This window comes from Ciconia boyciana, chromosome 6, assembly GCF_034638445.1.
Source record: "Ciconia boyciana chromosome 6, ASM3463844v1, whole genome shotgun sequence".
Classification (NCBI taxonomy): Eukaryota; Metazoa; Chordata; class Aves; order Ciconiiformes; family Ciconiidae; genus Ciconia; species Ciconia boyciana.
In genome coordinates, this window is record NC_132939.1 from 56,109,702 (window position 1) to 56,128,553 (window position 18,852).

Here is an 18,852-nt window from a genome sequence, read left to right on the forward strand (position 1 = left end):
CAAGCATGTTTATGTTCTTTCAAACGCTTTCTTAAAAGCCTAGTGGAATATTAATCTTGATTTCCTGCCTCCCCCTCTTCCCCCCCCAACCCCCGCAAGAAGAATACCTCAGAACACAGAAAGGAATTAAAATGGCCTTTAAATTTCAGAGGCTGGCTTGCATTTTTTTTTTTTTCCCCTTCATAACTGTTTCGTTGTAGTGGCCCCATCCTTTTTTTCCTTATTAAGCTTTCTAGAGTTTTTTACTCTCAGTACTGCTTCTTACTGTTCTTTTAGGTGCATGTGTTTTATGAATTAAGGTTTTATTTTGAAAGTGAGTAGAATTCACATACCTAAAATGTGTGTAGGCCTTACATGCTTGCATTTTTTTCAGAGCTTAAATCACTTGAACATCTTTAAAGGGGGAAAAAATAGTGGGAATGTTGGAAGAGTGACTTTTTTTCAGTGTATATATAAAGCAAGGTTTGTAATTAGATCTGCAATGTTACTGTAGTTGACTTACTGTGTAATGATGATCAAGGTCTTAAAAAAAAAAATTACTTGTTTGGTCTAAGTTCATGACCTGTGATTCTGCTGTTTTATCAATAGGATTCTAATTTTGGGAAAATTAAATAACCTGGTAAAGGAATGGATACGGGAAATCAGTGAAAGCAAGGTATGGATATATTTTACATGGAACTACTCATACTAAGACTGCTGTAGGAAGATAATTCAAAAATATGTTCCCAGTCCAAACAGGATGAATCTTAGATTTGGGGATCAAAATTGATCAACTTGGAAAAACAAATACCACCTTTGTGTAGCTTCTTTTGTTTCCAGGTAGCATCACCCCTTCAAAGTAGAACCTTGTCAAAGAAAGAAACTGATAAAAATTGGAAAATTTTCAATTGTTCCCTCTTCTCCCTAGGTAGAAATATAGCTTGACTTTTTGTTAAAATACATATGTATAGTACTATGTTAATTATATGCTTAGATTGTTTGGTTTTGTGAACCAGTGCCAGGTCTTAAAATGGACTTCTTGCAGCTTTATGATCTGTGGTCTTTTACTTTGATGTCAGTCCCGTAATGTTACTTTTGTAGACTCTGATAATGACAGTAGTGTTTTTCCCAGGTTATAGTCCCCCCCCACCCCTACCCACACTTTTTTTTGAATGATTATAGACTTGCAAAAAACGTAAAGATGGAAGTGGCTTTTTTAGGGGTAAAACCATAATGTTTTAAGCTATTTTGCTTTGAGTATTGTGTTTCTTCTGTACACTTCTCTTATGAAATGGGAATTTATACATGAACAAGACTGGGGGACACACACGACCTTGCTATATATGTGTTGATCCTTGAAAACAAAATAGTGAGAGCATCTTGACTGGTGTAAGATTGGAAACTACTTAAATTAATCCAATATATATTGCAAAATAATTAATTTTCGATTTGTTTATATATCTTTTGCTGCGTGACCATTAATGTAGGGCTTCAAATTGTAACATTGCATCCTGTTATGAAAGGGTAGCTGTCTTTGCCCACAGTACTGTGGATTCAAGAGTTTTTTTGAAGATACAAATCTAGGAACTTTAGTATATGTACCTGAACAATTTTAACATAAAACAAATACCTCTCCCCAAACCAGATTTTTATTTAAAGAATGTAGTATGGGTGTCTCTGACAGTAATTTAATAAATGCTGATACTGTAAATAATATTTTTCTGTTGCTCTAAATTGGAATCCATTATCAATTTCTAAGTCAGTCTAAAATGCCTGAGTATTAAGCAAAATGTGTTTAATGTCCATAATATTGTGAAGATGTTGCACCTGAAGTGTAGAACTGCTGGAACAATTACCAAGTTTGAAGCAGTAATGTGTAATGTAGTTGAAATGTTACAGATAATTCCCAAGTGGCAAACATACCTCCATCTTTTCTGTAAATGCTAAGATTATTATTTCAATAGTAACTACACCTTAAACAACATAAATTTTGTAGAATATTTTTCCTTTTGTTTTAAAATAAATTGTGTGTGTTGTTATACCTTGTTAAGGTAAAATAACCAATTTTATTTGCTCTATTTAGAATCTTCCACAGTCTGTAATAGAAAATGTTGGAGGAAAAATTTTTACATTTGGATCCTATAGATTAGGGGTTCATACAAAAGGTAACATTTACTTTTATTATAAAAACTCATATGTTTGAGCTAATGGTGTATCTGTAGATGTCACACTTAATTAACAAAAACTTGATGTCTTTTGAGGCGGTATTAGGTTTTTTCTTGTCAGCCATCTCCAATCTTCATTCTAAATAAAAGGAATACGTTCCTATATTATGTTCTTGTCATGGGTTGGGAAACGGACAAAAATGTTGGAAATTATTTAAAAATAAAGTTGTATACTTGGCTTCTCATGGTTTGTTCTTTGAAAATTACTACAAATGTTCCACAATTGAAAGAAGAACATATGTATGTGTTCAGTATGCTTAATGACCATGAACGTTTTTTGGTTGGTGGGGTTTTTTTGTTGTGTTGTTGGTTTGGTGGTGGTTTTTTTATTTCTTGTTGGGGGTGGGGGTGTGGTGGTGTGTGGGGTTTTTTGTTTGGTTGTGGTGGTTTGGGGTGTGGTGGTTTTTTTTTTTTTGAATTTTCACTTGGTTTGACTTAGTATTCCCAAAGAAAAGCCATTCTACAGGAAGAGAAACTAAATTTTCCTGTTTGGTTTAAAAAAAACTTATGGTTATTTCATGTGTGTGAAGTGTGAATAACTTGTGCTAATAAACAATTTCAGGTGCTGATATTGATGCCCTGTGTGTTGCACCAAGACATGTTGAAAGAAGTGATTTTTTCACATCGTTTTATGAAAAACTCAAGCAACAAGAAGAAGTAAAAGATCTGAGGGTATGTGAACTGCCTGATACAGCTAGCTGAAGTGATGATGCTGAAAAGTTAATAGTGAAACATGATGCATTAAGTAAATATAACCTTGCTATTAAGGCTTGCAATGGATTTTCAGTTAACCTGCAGCAAAGCCTATCACCATATTTGAAATAGACAGAAATTCTTCCAAATTTTCTGTTTCCACTTACTAGAGACACTCATTTAAAAATCTGGATGGCAGAATGATCTCTTAGCATGCGTGTTAGTATTGCAAAATTTCTGCTTGCTCTCTAGCAACAGGCAGATGCAAATGTAAGTGTTTGGTCCTGATCCTTTTCAAGCTAACTTGCGTGTTTTTAATGAAGGTTTTAAAGTATATTGTTATGCTGCTTTTTTTATAATTTCATGCTTATATAAACAGTTACAGTGGTTGATATTAACTAAACCTTCTGTATTGGCTGTCAACTGTGCATTTGAAAATGGAGGTTACATTTTTAGTGTGTCTCATTAGTAGATGCTTATGCAAGATTTTTAGCATGTAAAGATGAAGATTTCCCTTGTAGGAATGGAAGACACACTGGTATACAGTATTTTGTTTCTATTCTACGTAAATGACAAGCCTCCCTAGGTCAACTGGTGGCAGCCTTTATCTTCGCAGTGTGGCTCAGAGTATATTTTCTCTGCTGCAGTTCTCTTTTTTTAGATAAAGGTAGTTGCTGGCAAGTATTAAACTTTGTTTGGTTTAGTCCTGCTCCCATAAAATAAATGGGACTGTCTCTGCAGCGTTCTTTCACTCTATGCATCTGTAGCTGGTAACTACCAGGATAGTGCAAACATCTGGTGGTAATACTATATGCACTGAAACAACTGTTTTGAATGCTTTATTATCTGAATGCTTTTAGTAATCTTTAAATCCACATGCTATAATTAAGAGGATTCTGATTTTCAGGTTTCCAATTAACTTTGCTATAAATTCTGTCTAACTCAAGGTAATGTGGTTGATTTAGCAGCAAGGGAGATCAATATACGCTATTCAGTGTAGCTCTGCAGTGATGCAAATAACCTTTAGGTCAGGGTGTCCTAACACTTCGGAATCATTCCAGCTAGGTCTAGGAAAGTTGGTACATGTACATCTCCATCTTCAGGGAACCTAGACTTTCTTAATGGTTGCTCTAGTGAGGGAGTCTGGGAGACTTTGGAACTTCATATTTTGCTTAGGATCCATTCTCCCAACCAGTAACATTAAGGGAACCTTAACTAAGGTTAAGTGCATAGAATAGTGTTGTCTCCTCCTCTTGTTAGGAACTGGAACACTTAGAACTGTGTTTAGCCTCTGGCAGTACCTAACATTTCTTATTTGGAAGTATGCAGTGTTCTTTGCTTTTACAAAAGCAGTGCTCTGCAGATCTGCATTTAGTTCAGATGCTCAGTTCAGGAAGGTGGTATTCCCAGCTGATTGCAGAGTATACATCAAGTTCTATAGTTTCATCATGGATACTGTTTGTCAAAGTACGTTATTAATGACCACATATAGAAAAGATGCCCGAGCTCTGGAGGCTGGTGACTTGCAACTGGTTTAGATGAAGTTGAACTGCATAGTAATACAGTTGTCTCCTTGTCAATTCAAAATACTGACTACAGAAACAATAGAAGTAAGAGGCCTCTTAGAGTGAAAATCCCCATAGGTTGGCCTTAGAATACTTAGAGATGCTGCAAGGAGTAAAAGATGCTTGGTCATGTCCTACATATAGTGAGAAAGAGAGTTGGACCTTAAGGTAACATCATCAGAGCTGGTTGATTTGGGTTATAATTAACATATAGACAGCTGTAGCACATAGTAGATCAGTGCTTACTGCATAAATTCTCAAAGGTGGAGAAAGATGTTGCTGACAAGAATCGACCTGAAAATGGAAAAGCCATCTGTATATATAGCATTTCATCATGATTGTTTAGACCTGCTAGTTATTGCTTGTAATTGTTCTTCTCTATACTGAAGATAAAATATACTTTTTTCCCCCCCCCAGGCTGTTGAAGAAGCTTTTGTCCCAGTTATTAAACTTTGTTTTGATGGAATAGAGGTAAAAATCTTCTTTTGTTTTGGTAGAACATGGTTAAAACAAAGTTTTCAAGATCTCCATAACTCATGTAGTATTTATTAATATGAATGCTATTAAAGTGACTCTCCTAAGTTCATACCCAAGTCCTTGACAACAGTCCTCAGTTGTGTAATTTAAAGTGGGGCTTTAAGACTGAAACAAGCCTTTCTTGATGTACGTAAAGCTGTGTGTAGAATATCTCCCTGTTCTTTTTTAGGCACTGCTGCCCAATTATACTGATTAGTTTACTGACCTGTAGAGTACCAGTATTGGCATTATTAAGACTTAATATTTAATAGAAATTATATTCATAAATAATGTGGCTTCAATAATTTTTTGGCTGCTAATGATTAACTGTCGAAACCTTAAATTCAGATTTGCTTCAGTACCTTATATGAAGTTGTGTGATCTTTGACCAGTTCTCATAAATGTACTGTTGAAGGCATACTGGGTATCCCCTTTGTCCTGATCTCTTCGGACATCTGTAAACACATGACCAAAACAATGGTTTTGGTCTGCCAGTTTCTATCCAGTTTGCCTGTAGCCTGATGGGTCAGCTGTCTTGGAGTGATGAACTTGCTTAACTTGATTTTTACTATTTTGGGAGAAGTTGCTGAGAAAACAGGAACACTGCTTTCAAAAGATACTCTGTTAATCTTTCTCTGACTGTTTTATAGTCAATCTGTCATCTTTTCTTGGTGACAAGACAAAAACATACAAACTGTTTGTACACACAGTTCATCAGACTTGTACCTGGATTATGTCAACCAGTAACTGGTGGGTATAAGAAGGGTACTTCACAGTGGGGAAATAATTCCCATGCTAATCTTCTGACATATGACATGATTTGAAGAGCTGTATTGTACCGCAAGACTGGACAGTTCCTTCTCTCCCACTCTTGAGTTAAATATCTGCCTTGCAATTACAATGGTCATTAGTTAGGGTACTGGCAATTTTTGAGTCTCGGGAAGAAGACGAACCACCCCCTTTGCCCTCATCCATCCAGCTTTACTTATTTGTGTTTTCGCTGACATTTGTGTCAGTTGACACTTAGGCAGAGAGATGTATTTTTGCCGAATGAGAGAGATGTGCAGAGAAATGTAATACCATGCAGTAAGCTAGCCTGTGACTTTGCATGTGTCAGCCATTTTATCACTGTCCATATACAGTATTAGGGTATTAGGAACACTTTTCTGGAGAATCTGTTTTCTGTTTACATAGCTTAGGTATTCATTCTAAATATTGAAACTTGCCATAGGCATTCTCTGGTTAGTCTCTTATTTTTATGTTTTTGTCAATGATTTACATTCAAGCCAATGTTGCCTCTCCTTTTTTAAAAATGAAATTCAAAATACAAGAAATTCAAAATAGGGAAGTAAAAGGATTATCTGCTATAAGAGTAGTAGTATCTTGCTCTAATATAGTAATTTATGATGGGCTCTGATGGCTTAGGTTTATGACTGAGACTCAACCCATGTTACTGACAGTGCATGGGAGTTCTCTAGTCTTGAACACTAACTTATCATAAGCACCCTTTTTTTATACATATAAGTGTTGTTAGGCCACAATTTCTCATGGTTGCGTTTGTGCCCAGTATGTCAGTATTGGAAGATTTTAATTTAATTTTCCTTTTCTTAATCCAGGCAAAAGGTGTCAGAAGTTGTTACCTCTGTAAAGAAAATCTTAGAACTGAGGAAAAGGACTTTTTAGTTTTTGAGATGATCCTGTCAGTTAAACTTCATAAGTTTCTGCCAATACCAGTTTTTACATATGTATTTTATGTTCTTGCTTAAAATAAACAAGAACCTTCTTGGGTTTTTTTTGTTCTTCCTGTAGTAAACTGGTTCCCCCCACCGCCCCGACACAGGACAGGCTATTCATTTCTTGATTTGAAAAATCCTTTTATTGTCAATGAACTCTGAAATTTTAGAGGTGCTAGACCTTCTAGAGATCAGAATAGAACTTCAAGCTGAAGTTAATTTTGAACTTCTCTTACATTGAAAAGTAGTACTTTCGACTTAAGTAGAAACTTCGAGTTGTAGCACAGAATGTTGTTAAGACCAGCTATTAAAGACTTTAAAATCAAAAGTGCATTGAATACTTGAGAAATTACTTTTCTTTGGAGAAGTGCTTCATAGTTTAAAACAGACGGATGCAAAGTTTTAAGCACCTACAAAGAGTTCTTCATCTTAAGGTATCTTCAGCTTTGTTTTATTTGAAATAGTTTTAATGTAACAAACAGTTTTGTTCTTCGTGCAATAGCACTAGGTATTTCATCATCTTGTAGGTGAAGTGGTATCAGTTTATGATGATTAAAAGCCTCATCTGGTGAAGGGGTCTTGTTGCCTAGCAGACCAGATGCTGATATGCACTTTGTATTCTCATCATACTGACTGACTGATACCTAATCTAAGACTGGAGAGCCAAACTGACTTCTCTACTCCGTGTATGTCCTTGCTGTGTATGGGACAATGTAAAACTCAGTTCAGTGCTGAGTAGTGTCTTAGATGTTCTTGACCTAGAAAAGCTGTGATGACAAATTATTACAGAAGCAATAGCAAAGAAATTTGGCATAATTTCAAAATTTATACACTTGCTCAGTAGGCTGCTGGATTTTCAGAACTTCCTGTTTTCTGTAATCAGGTGTCTAGACTTTTCATAGATGCTGGTCCTATACAGAGGCAACTAGTTGCATGTATGCTTTACAGTGCTAGATGGGAAAGATCTCCTACTTCTTCTGTAATTCAGTGATAATTTTGAGAATATTTAGGTTAAAACTAGGTTATGTTTTCACGACGTGCTCTGATGTAGTAGAATTTTGTATTCTGGACCTAGAGGTGGTGCTTGTCCCCAAATGATTTTTATTTACATTGATAATTGACATAGTTTTATGTGTGTGCTGGTTCTGCATTAATCCTAATCCTCTTGGAAAAGGAGCCATAAGATAGATGAAGCATCTTAAAGTGTTTCTTTTAATGTCTGTGAAGGGTTTTAGTATGTATTGTTTAAAGAGATTCTTTGTCCTAGGAAGACTACTGTTCTTATTTATTAGTAAACTTGATGAAAATGGGTTACAGAATTAATTCTACAGAAGAAAAACCAGCTTTCTAATGTCTTATCTCCTTTTTTTTTAAGATTGATATTTTGTTTGCAAGATTAGCACTGCAAACTATTCCTGAGGACTTAGACCTACGAGACGATAGCCTGCTTAAAAATTTAGACATTAGATGCATACGAAGTCTTAATGGTATGTATATACAGTTTTGCATAAAACTTGTCTAATCTTTTAATAAGTATTCTTTGATACAGTAGTTTAGTTGTGGACTGGACTGAAAATATAGCAACTCCATATCTGGAAATGAAGTCAGTCAGTTTCATATATCTTTTTGGGGAGAAGGGTTGTTTCTTGTTGGCCAGATTTTTATAAAATGTTTTCTTTTATTTGGGAAGTAAATGGTGCTGTCTAGAAATTAATGGGACTTGGAAGACTTAGGGGGAGCACTATCGATTTCTGTAAAGAAAGATTTTTGCACTTTAATTTGTATGTGTTTTAATATGCATAAACATACACAAAATTGCTTCAGTGATAAATTGGGGATATCAAAATACTGTCAGTTTGAGGTCAGGTCTTTAGTAGCTTACCAGCTTGTGTAACCCTTAACTTTTCTGTAATACTGCAGCCTAAAATTTTGTTATTTATGTATGGGACGGTAGGGGCTTCAGCCTTTATGCAACTTGGTGGGGGAAAAAGAGCATGTGAGATATCACTGATTTCTGTTATGAGCTGAAAACTTGATAATTTGAGGTTACCACAGCAACTTGCACTGTTTTGTGAAATTCACATTTGTGCAGTCTCTAGAATTCATACTTGCCTCTTATTTGCTTGGGAAGGGAACTCCTAGTCTTAGACAATACTATTTTCTTGCAGCCAGCTCTCTGCAACTATTTAGTAACAATGAACAACTATTTATTCTTGATTAAAAAAAAAATCAATCAGTTAATATTGTAATCTGTAATGCTATTCTTAAGCCCAAAAATATCCCATCAAAGTAATGATACAACTCGTATGTTTAAAAACTATTCTTTTTAGCCTGTTCTCTTAAATTCAAACAAAGCTTTGACCTATGACTACCAGGTTTTCTGTAGGTCCATGAAGACTCATGCTTTTTTTAGTTTGTCTGCATGTTCTGTGATATATTGCATGTAATCCCATAACAGCAGAACTTAAAACTTGTTTCTTAAACAGCTTGTACAGTTCATTAATAACAGAAAATCAAGTAGCAGTCCAAAACTGTAACTATGCATGCATGAATTGTCTTCCTGAGTGCTGCTGTAAAACAGTAAAAAAGGGAAAAAAAAAAAAATCAAATGAAACTACGCTAAGCTTTCTAATTCAAAACAAAAGTGATCAAAATACGAAATGAGTTTCCAGCATGCTGATCTAAAAAGTTTGATAGCTTTGAAGGTGAGGGAGGGCAAGCAAACAAAAAACTTTGGAGGCAGCAAGTGTAATGGATTCTTTCTTTTGGCAGGTTGCCGGGTAACCGATGAAATTCTGCATCTAGTACCAAACATTGACAACTTCAGGTTAACACTGAGAGCTATCAAACTGTGGGCAAAACGTAAGCAGTTTTATTCCAAAATTTGTGAAGTTTTCATTAGCTCTTATGGTTACTGATAACTCTCTCCTTTTGTCTCTTTCCTTCTCAATCCACAGGCCACAACATCTATTCCAATATACTAGGTTTCCTTGGCGGTGTTTCCTGGGCTATGCTAGTAGCAAGAACTTGCCAGCTTTATCCAAATGCAATAGCATCAACCCTTGTACATAAATTTTTCTTGGTATTTTCTAAATGGTATGTTTGGTTTTTTTTAAATTTAGATTACACTAAAATAAAATTGTTTGTAGACACTAAATTTTAGTCCTGTTTTTATGGTATCATTTTCAGCTGTTACCAGATTAAGATGGTAGTTATAAGCATTGTTCTTGCTGCCAGAAAGTTGTTAGCTTGAGTTTTTCAATAAGTCATCCAACATGTCTTGTTCTTAAAATATCCAAAACAAAAACCACCCAGTCTTTAATGAAAATTTTCTTAAGTATTTGTTGTAACTCAACATTACCTTTCAGATAAAATACTTATGTAGTGCAAAATAAGAGCAGACACCCCAAAATTTAAAGTCTTTTAACATTCGGATACTGGGATAATGGGGAAAAAGAAGTATGTCAATATCTGGGTTAGGCACATAGCTTAAATGTAGTTTGGGAGAACCAGTGGCAAAAGTGCGGGTTTTAATCTTGTCAGTGTGGAGAGGTAGGTTTTTTGGAATTACATACAGTTTCATACTCCTGAGCTAGTTACCTCAGAAACATGGTTTTAATAACTCTATTGGGGACAATGGGAATGTTCCAAGTAAATTTAGAATGAATGGGACAAAAGTTTACTTTGCAGATTACAAATGAATACTCTTTTTCTTGAAAGACCATGTCTAGATACCTATATTCTTCATGAGACATTGACAGATTTTAAGAGTCATTGTACCAAGTTGTTGCTTTACTTCAAGTATAGTGTTGTGTCTTCTTAATGTGAAGATAATTTCCGCAGTTTCACTGTCTTGAATCCATAGGCTTTATAGCCTCTTTGAGGTACCCAGTGTTTAGTAATATCTTGCCACACTAAGCTAATAGAGGAAAATTGGTTGCAAGCTCTGTTTAATGTGTTCCTTATACTGCTGTCAATTTTATATGTGCGTAGCATAGGAGCATTAATGTACAAATACCAAGAGATTAACTGACTTCTACTCTTTGTAGGAAGATAACTTTACTCATGGGAGTAGAGGCGACTTGAAGAACAGAAGTGTTACTTTTATTTCTTTTTTTTTTTTTAAGCATTTAATTCAGCATGGTTTCTTTTTGTCTCGATTGGAAGGTTTTTTTGATACATAAGCTTTGTAATGATACTATAATGCTGTAATGATGCTGGCTGTTTCTTCTGTAGTTTGTTCATGAAACAGCTAGTTTGAAGATGGACCCAACGTCAATCTTCATAGAGGAATTTATCTTTGATAGGTATATTTCAATAAGAATTTAGAGGAGTCCATTTAGAGGAATTTAGTTACCTAAACCAGTGGTTATAAAGCTCCAAGACTACAGAAAATTCACTGTTCTGATGCCCTGGAGAAGCTAATTACAGCTGTATTGTAGTTCAGCAACACAGTTTATTTAAGCAACCCCAGTTAGAGCAGCTTAGTCTTGAGGAAATGATGCTTTACGTTGAGAGCAGAGTTAAGAAGGATCGCATTCAAAAGTATTGTTTATTGAACATACATGGTTGTATCCAATAGTCTTATTCAGTGCTACAATCTTTTTGAACAGGGAATGGCCAAATCCAGTGCTATTGAAACAGCCAGAAGAATGCAATCTTAATTTGCCTGTATGGGACCCAAGGGTTAGTGTATTATTTTTTCCCCTATAAGTCACGCTGTACAATAAATTCAGTTGCTTAAAGAATCTTAGGTGAACTTCATTTTAGGTTTATTAAACTTAATATTTTGGTATTGTGTCTTCTTTATAGTAACCTCTAGTTCTCCTGAGAGTGGAACAAAGTTAGCTTAATTTTCTAAACTGACCGCTTGAAGCACACTTGCTGAACAATGTACTACTTACTCCCAACTTTTGCAATAAGTGATCTTAATAAATAATCAGTGTAATTAGATATAAGTCTTAAAGCAATGCATTTTTGAAAAACTGCTTATCCTAAAGTGACTTGCTTCTGACTTAAAACCTGTTACTTTTGCAAGTATATTGAATTCACTTCAGTGCAACAGTGACAGCTGGATAGGTTCGGTTCCGTATAGTTGTAGTAATGTGTCTTTTCATCTTGGACCGAAGAAGATTGTAACTTGAAGTCTTTAAGTTGTTTTGTATGTTATTTATAATATTTGATCTCCATCTTTGTAGGACTTACATTAAGGACATTGGATATTAATGTCCTTCAGGCAGTCAATAAAACAGCTTGCAGCAGATGCACAGCTCACATTCTGAGGTTTCAGTAGGGCATGGCGTGAATGTGTTCAATGCTGTTTTGTCAATTTTGGAATAGTTGGTGTTCAACTAATCTTTTTTTGGTGAATAGTGTAAGCACCAGAGGTTGAGTTGTATGCCCTTTTGTACTTCAAATCTGTTTTTCTGGTTGACAAAAGTCCACATTTAAATAACGTGAGACAGTTGAAAAAGTGTTCTTGATTCTTACTGTTATCCTTGGGATAGGGGGCTTGAGGTCAGTGTGTGATGGGAACTGTCTGTGTTGTAGTAGCTAAACAAAGTGGGGTGAGTTAATGACAGGGTTTTATCTTTAATTTACTATCTACAAGATTGCTACCCTAATGCTATTTTAAATGTATGTTGCGTGTGTGTGTTTTGTCCCTTATTTTTTGTTTCCCTGTGTGCTGTTTAATAAAAGATACGTTAACGCAAGTGATGCTTCTGTCAGGTTGCCTAGAGCCTCTCATCTTAAGCTGGCTCTTTATTTTCAGTAGTGTTACAGAAATAAAGTATAAAATATTTTTCGCAATGTCTGAAGACAGTCATTCTTCTAAAGGTGCTCATGTGGTGCTCTTGTTTTGATGTGATCACAAGCTAACTTTTATTAAAGAGAGAAACTGTTCTGTTCAGTTGGTATTTCTGGACATAGACATGCCTGCAACTTGATCTTGATGTGCTGACAGGTTACAGCCCTCCCACATCACTGTGGTTCAGAATGATGTCCTTTGTGAAAGCATTATTGTTGTTTTCTAAACTTTCTCTGAACTGTTGGTAAATTTACTTGGTCTGCAAACTAAGGTCTCTTAGAACTTAAGAGTCGGTTGTAGTAAAGGGAGAAATCCAAATTTGTTAACTCATGTGTATGCTTGAAGAAAACTGATTGGCTGTTGTTATATATAGGTAAACCCCAGTGATAGGTACCATCTTATGCCTATAATTACACCAGCATACCCACAGCAGAACTCTACCTACAATGTGTCCATTTCCACACGGATGGTCATGGTTGAGGAATTTAAACAAGGTAAGTATTATCTTAAGCTCTCTATATAAATGTTTTCAAATGGATTTAAAATAGTTCCATTGTGGGTATGCTTTGTGAGGGGGGAGGTGGGAGGATGTTAAATAGCTTCTTGACATAAGACTCTCTTCTGAGGGAGGTAGAACCTGGCCTGTTACGCTTATGTGGCTTGAAGTTCCAAATTCAGTAGAGCGTAGTAATCCCACGTGATCACTGTTTCTAGGCCTAATATAAGACAATATACTTGCTCAGAGATGAGTCCTCTAGATTTATCCTAGTAATCTACTTGGATAGTTATAGTAGATAAGAGAAGATGTTATCAAAGCAAGAACTAGACTTGATACAGAGAGCAACTACCAATAGTGCTCTCAGGCAGAGCAGCAGCTTATTGTCTCACTGTTTCTTTGCCTTGTACAATGCCTTGCACAAGAGATGATTCAAGTACTGTAAGGAAAAAGATCTCTGTCGTCTTTGGACTGAGTAGTTATGTGGTGTACATAAAAGATTAAATTGAGCTGTGTTACACTGCAAAGGAAAAATACGTGAAATTATCAGTCTGATCAATTAACATACATTTCTAAACATATTTTATTGAGGTTCTTTTTAATAATATGATTTGTATAACTAATGACCACTTAAGGTATGCCTGGAATATAAAGCTTGTTGATAAATTCCTTTGAATTTGAAGGGGGGAAATAATTTGTAGTAACCTTTGCTAAGTTAATAAGCTGGTTTTACTCTGGGTACTAAACTGTATCTTTTAAAAAAAAGTTTAAATGTTTTTTTATAATTTAGGTCTTGCTATCACAGATGAAATTTTGCTGAGTAAGGCAGAGTGGTCCAAACTTTTTGAAGCTCCAAACTTCTTTCAAAAGTACAAGTATGTATTTTATGGCATGGCAGAATATTTTAAGTTTTATCAGTTAAAATACCTAATGATGCTCTGTAGCACAGGATCTTAAATATACATATATTAGACTTCCAAAAAGTGTTTTGTTAGGATTTTTCTATACAGAGGGGGAGTGAATGCACTATTGTCCTTTCTCTTAGAAAATGAATAATTTCCTCAGATACTTTTTTTTTGTCTTTAGCATGTATTTCAGAAACCTGTTAGTCCTTGACCAGATATTTAGAATGTCACCAGTTAACTATACAATTGGTATGCTACCAATAAAATTGAAGACATATCAGCTGGTTTGACTAACAGAAATGTTCGTTAGTGGTGTCAGTAAGCATTCTAAAAATGGGTCTTGCCTCCCAGGAAACAAGATATTAAAACAACTAATTCTGAAGGTCAATATTTAAGATGAATACATACTTGAAACTGTGTGTTTTCTTCTGTCAATATAGTCAACAGTTCACTCTGATAATAAAATTTTTTTGCCATTGTGTTGACTAACTGCCAGATGTACTAGCTATTACTAGATTTTTTTCATTAAAGCTTAAGGCTTTTGGCTCTTTATTAATACTCTTTCACACCTAGCTTCTCTGATTTTGTAATGTCTCTAAGGGAAATACTGAAGTTCACACTTCACATTTTTAGGGTTTCTAGTAATATGCTTGTGGGGCAGAAGCTTGTCAAATGTATATGGACTTGCTGAAAGCTGTATTTTTATAATAAATATGGATTATTAAAATATGGACTACATCTTCATTGCCCTCAGTTGAAATTGGAGACCCATTTTTCTTGAATCAAGATCAAATATATTTTACACTTGTTTCTGTGTTGGGTGGTTGGTTGGTTATGTACTAATCTAAACAAGATTGAAATATACACTTCCCCCATTAAAAGAGACTGATGACCTTCATAATGTGTCTGTGTTTTGTTTCTATACCTTTTGCATGATAAAAGCTTTAAAACATTTGGATGGCTTTTATGTTGTACCTTGGAGATTAAGTTTGAAAACACTTAAAAGAACACTGTAAAGTTTTATTATTTTTTTGAAGTTAAAAATGGGCTGCAGACAAATCAGTTTCTGCTCCAGAGGCTGCTAATTAAGTTCCCTAGTACATTTTCTTTGTTTCTTTTAAAACTAGGAAAAAATAGGAAATGTTAAATGTCATTTGAAATAATCTTCATTTTAATATAGTTTTTTGTGTACCAGCTTTAGCCATTTTATCAGTTTTAGCAATAAAAGCTTCTCTTACCAACATTAAATATCCAGGTTTTGTATTTTTTGCACAAAATGTCTTTGCTTTAATTTTTTTTTTAACTGTGGAATGGTATTATGGAGCCTGCTTTAGTTTAAATTACCCAAGATTTTCGCTGTTTTACCTTAGTAAGTTAATTTAAAGCTTTGGTTAGTAACATTTATGAAATAAAATCATTATATGCAGTCATCAGTGTGCAATAACTCTGTTGGTCAAATCTCCTTCTGAAAGCTAGATGTTTCGGATTTTTTTCCCTTCTTCACGCTCTCCTCCTGTTTAAATTGTAGATGCCTTGACTTGTTCCTGTTGCTGAAATTCAAAGCAGTGTGCAGTGCTCTGCCAGATAAGAGAAGATGTGATCCTTGCTCTGAGACTTACTTTTAAAAACTTTTTTTTTCCTGAAAGCATAGCTTTAGAAATCTGTATCACTCTCAATGCCAATTAGTTGCTAAATATCCATGTTGATCGTAAATGCTTTCAACTTGTTAGCTGTGTTTAAAATAAACTTCGATGATGTGTGACTAAGGCAATCTGGAGGCTACTGCATACCTCGTGGCAGGAGCAGATTAGAAATTGCGAAAATGGGGAGAGCTGTTTATTTTATTTCTTTTTCTTATTTTTTAAATGTCAACAATTACTTGGAGTTAGGGAGTTATAACTTGTGTTATCTGCCCTTCATGTAGGTTTAAATTTTTCAGGGGGGGGGGGGGAACAACAAAGAACATACACTTGCTGGATATGCTGTTTTACAGGGAAATGATAAGAATAATTTCAAATGGATATAACATGAGTATGAAGTGTTACGTGAGAATGAAATTATTAGAGTTTAAAACCAAGAGGGAAGTATGTTCATGAGAGAAATAACATTTAATGAGCTCTAGCATATTGTTCTCTGTTATAAAGACAGATACCCTGCTAAATAAGTAGAATATAAAGATACCTTTTAAAAAGGTACTTGGAACACTTGCCTTGATAGGACTTTATGTAAAGCACTGGATAATTTAAAGTGTAAATGCTGGACAGTTTAATAAAGAAAAATTGAAATGAACATGGTCAGGTGTTCTCAGTTTTTCCAGAAAGTAGTATGACTCTTAAAAATACTTTGGTTTTTTTGTAGGTACAGGTGTTAATGGTGTAAGACAATTCCCATAATATCTACATTAGGTTATTTTTCTGAAAACATAATGCTGATAGGGAGGTTATTTTTATGAAAACATAATGCGGATAGGGAGACAGTGGGAGAGAAACAGCACCGGTTTCTAAAAAACAAACAAATGAAAACCAGAACACCAACACCCCCCCCCCCAAAAAAAAAAAAAAAAAAAAAAAAAAAAACCACAAAACCAACCAAAAACAAACACCCCAAAAAAACAAACCCAAACTTCAAAATAATACCCTGCATCTAAAAATCACCATTAAGAGGTAGAAGCTTTAACTTCAGATTCTTTTTATTCTTTATCATGAAGTAATGGATATTTCTGAATTAGATGTATTCTTTGTGATAAAATTACAAATGAAGAACTGATAACAAATCTTGTCTTTATAAAGTTTAGCAGTGAGACCTTGGACTCTAAGTATGTCTTAATTTTTAACGGCTTGTGCTATTTAAGTTTTACTGAAAATGGCAATAGCAGATTTCCAGTGATTGATTCCTTCTCAGCACTGTTTAACAGTTGGGGGTGGGGGGGGGGTGGGGGGGGGAAGAAATTGCATCTTTTCTTTTTCAGCTAGCACTACGTGAGCAAAAATAGCTAATTATTATACGTATTTTCATAAATGAGGCTTAGGGGTGTTTTTTCTAGGTGCTCACCAGCTAGTTGAGGCTTTTAGACAGTCAAATTGAAATTTTTTTTTAAATTGTTCTTCGTAAGCTTGTTTCAAAGAGCTGCTTTTAATAAGTAACTGGAAGATGAGTTTCTTCAAATACTTGCAGATTTGAGATGTCTCTTTCAGTTCATACATGGCTAAAAACAACAAAAAGCTTAAGTTGTCTTTCCTACTAAATCAAACATTCTGCAAGTGTGTGTGGTATGTATGATGTAGGAATCTTATGGTGGATGATAGTTTTGCATATTTAGTACTCCTTGGAAGAAATTGGTATTAGAAACTAGTAACTTCTCATACAGAATTTGAGTAAAGGACCCTTATTTTTTCTTTGCTTTTTTCTTTTGTTTTTTAAGGGATATAAATGGTTGAGTCATGGTATCCTACAAGTAACTAAAATGAGGATTTCAATAAGATGACAGGAAAAACTCCTTAATATTTTTGTATGAAGCAGTTAATACTGCCAAAATGCAAAAGATAAGTAGATAAAATGCCCTGTTCAGAAGGGGGAAGAAGTTTCTCCAAATCTCTCTTTTCCAGTCCTCTTATTTTCTTTACATTCTCTGCCTGAATTCAGAGGACTCTAGCATTTTGCAGGTTTTTTTTCTTCTCTTGCCACTTAAAGCTAAGTACAGAAACATGTAGTTACTGATTTGATATTTTGATTTACCGTTACGATTTGAAGGCCTGTAGCATCGGACTCTGCATCATAGTTTTTCACCATCATTGGCCTTGTGTTCCTTTCTATGAGGTATATGAACTAGGGTCTAATCCCTCATGTTACTACTGTTCTTTAAATCTGCTCTGAAGATACCTAAATGTAGCGAGCATATCAGTATAGAGTAATGCCAAGTTGGATGACTTAGGATGTTAATGTAGACTTCCCAGATAAACTTCTGAAAAACCTGACTGTAGACATGTAAGGTTCCCCCACCTCCCTCGTTATGAACTCAAGTTAAAAGTAATCATCTCCTGTTCCATAGTCCTTGGGCTTCTTTGTTCAAAATACCATTCTTGCTTTGTATACTGTTTCTTTGGAATTTACTTACAGTGGGTATATACTGATTATCCTGGAATATAATTGAGAGCTTAAGGATTATCATCAGAGGAAACATTCCTTGTGAAGTTTCAGATAAGTGTCTTCAGACAATTCTAAAATGCAGATACAAAATTTTTTTAAACCACATTTGATAGTGTTATTTTTGACTTTGAATGCATATGTGCTAACCACTCTTCTAACTATTCAGAAAGAATGTTGTGACTGAGACAACTGACATGTATAGATGGTTGTGAACAATTGTTTTTACTTGCAAGGAATCTCTAGTAGTCAGTTAAATCCCTAATCTCATTAGGTATTGAAATATCTGTACTGTTTTTCAACTAGTGCTACATTCCTAGCCTTTTATTAAGGTTACTGGTATTAAAGTGTAGTTGCAAATGTCCCAAAATCTGAAATGTTTCGAGAAGTCCATTAGTCACACGCTTGGGGGACATAGTCCCTTTGTCTACTTAACAATGCTTAATTTTATTATAGGGTATATACTTAAGCTAATAATCTGTAGTTTGCAATGTAGAACTTAGTGCAAAGTTTTAATATTAAGGTTTGAATGTTTAGTTTTAGAAGTATAAATAGAATAGCATATTGTCTTTATCTCCAAAGGCATTATATTGTACTTCTAGCAAGCGCACCGACAGAAAAACAGCGACTAGAATGGTGAGTATAATGCTTGCTATTTAAAAGAAAAACAAAAAACGCCAAACAACAAAACCAACCAAACAAAAGTCTGTCAACCTTGGATGCAAGGGAATATCTAGTGTATCTGGTATCTTTTTAATGAAACGAAGTGGAGCTTCAGTGTTTCAAAA

The 18,852-nt window shown here is 34.8% G+C and overlaps 1 protein-coding gene across 8 annotated transcripts in view; it reads left to right on the forward strand.

The window, feature by feature from the left end:
- Positions 1-18,852, forward strand: part of PAPOLA (poly(A) polymerase alpha) — a 45,871-nt gene that overhangs the window by 11,123 nt on the left and 15,896 nt on the right. For 5 of the 8 annotated variants that reach the window (XR_012042939.1, XM_072863928.1, XM_072863929.1 and 2 more), the window contains exons 3-13: positions 589-655; positions 2,063-2,144; positions 2,767-2,876; positions 4,880-4,933; positions 8,087-8,198; positions 9,484-9,573; positions 9,669-9,807; positions 11,325-11,397; positions 12,894-13,014; positions 13,807-13,891; positions 18,647-18,700. Coding sequence is in view for 7 of the 8 variants with exons in the window: in XM_072863928.1 (XP_072720029.1) it covers positions 589-655; positions 2,063-2,144; positions 2,767-2,876; positions 4,880-4,933; positions 8,087-8,198; positions 9,484-9,573; positions 9,669-9,807; positions 11,325-11,397; positions 12,894-13,014; positions 13,807-13,891; positions 18,647-18,700 (987 nt within the window). In the remaining variant the exon portion in view is untranslated. Of the gene's footprint in view, positions 1-588; positions 656-2,062; positions 2,145-2,766; positions 2,877-4,879; positions 4,934-8,086; positions 8,199-9,483; positions 9,574-9,668; positions 9,808-11,324; positions 11,398-12,893; positions 13,015-13,806; positions 13,892-15,449; positions 15,827-18,646; positions 18,701-18,852 lie in introns of those variants that run through there. The other 3 variants (XM_072863932.1, XM_072863930.1, XM_072863933.1) reach the window with 3 other exon arrangements.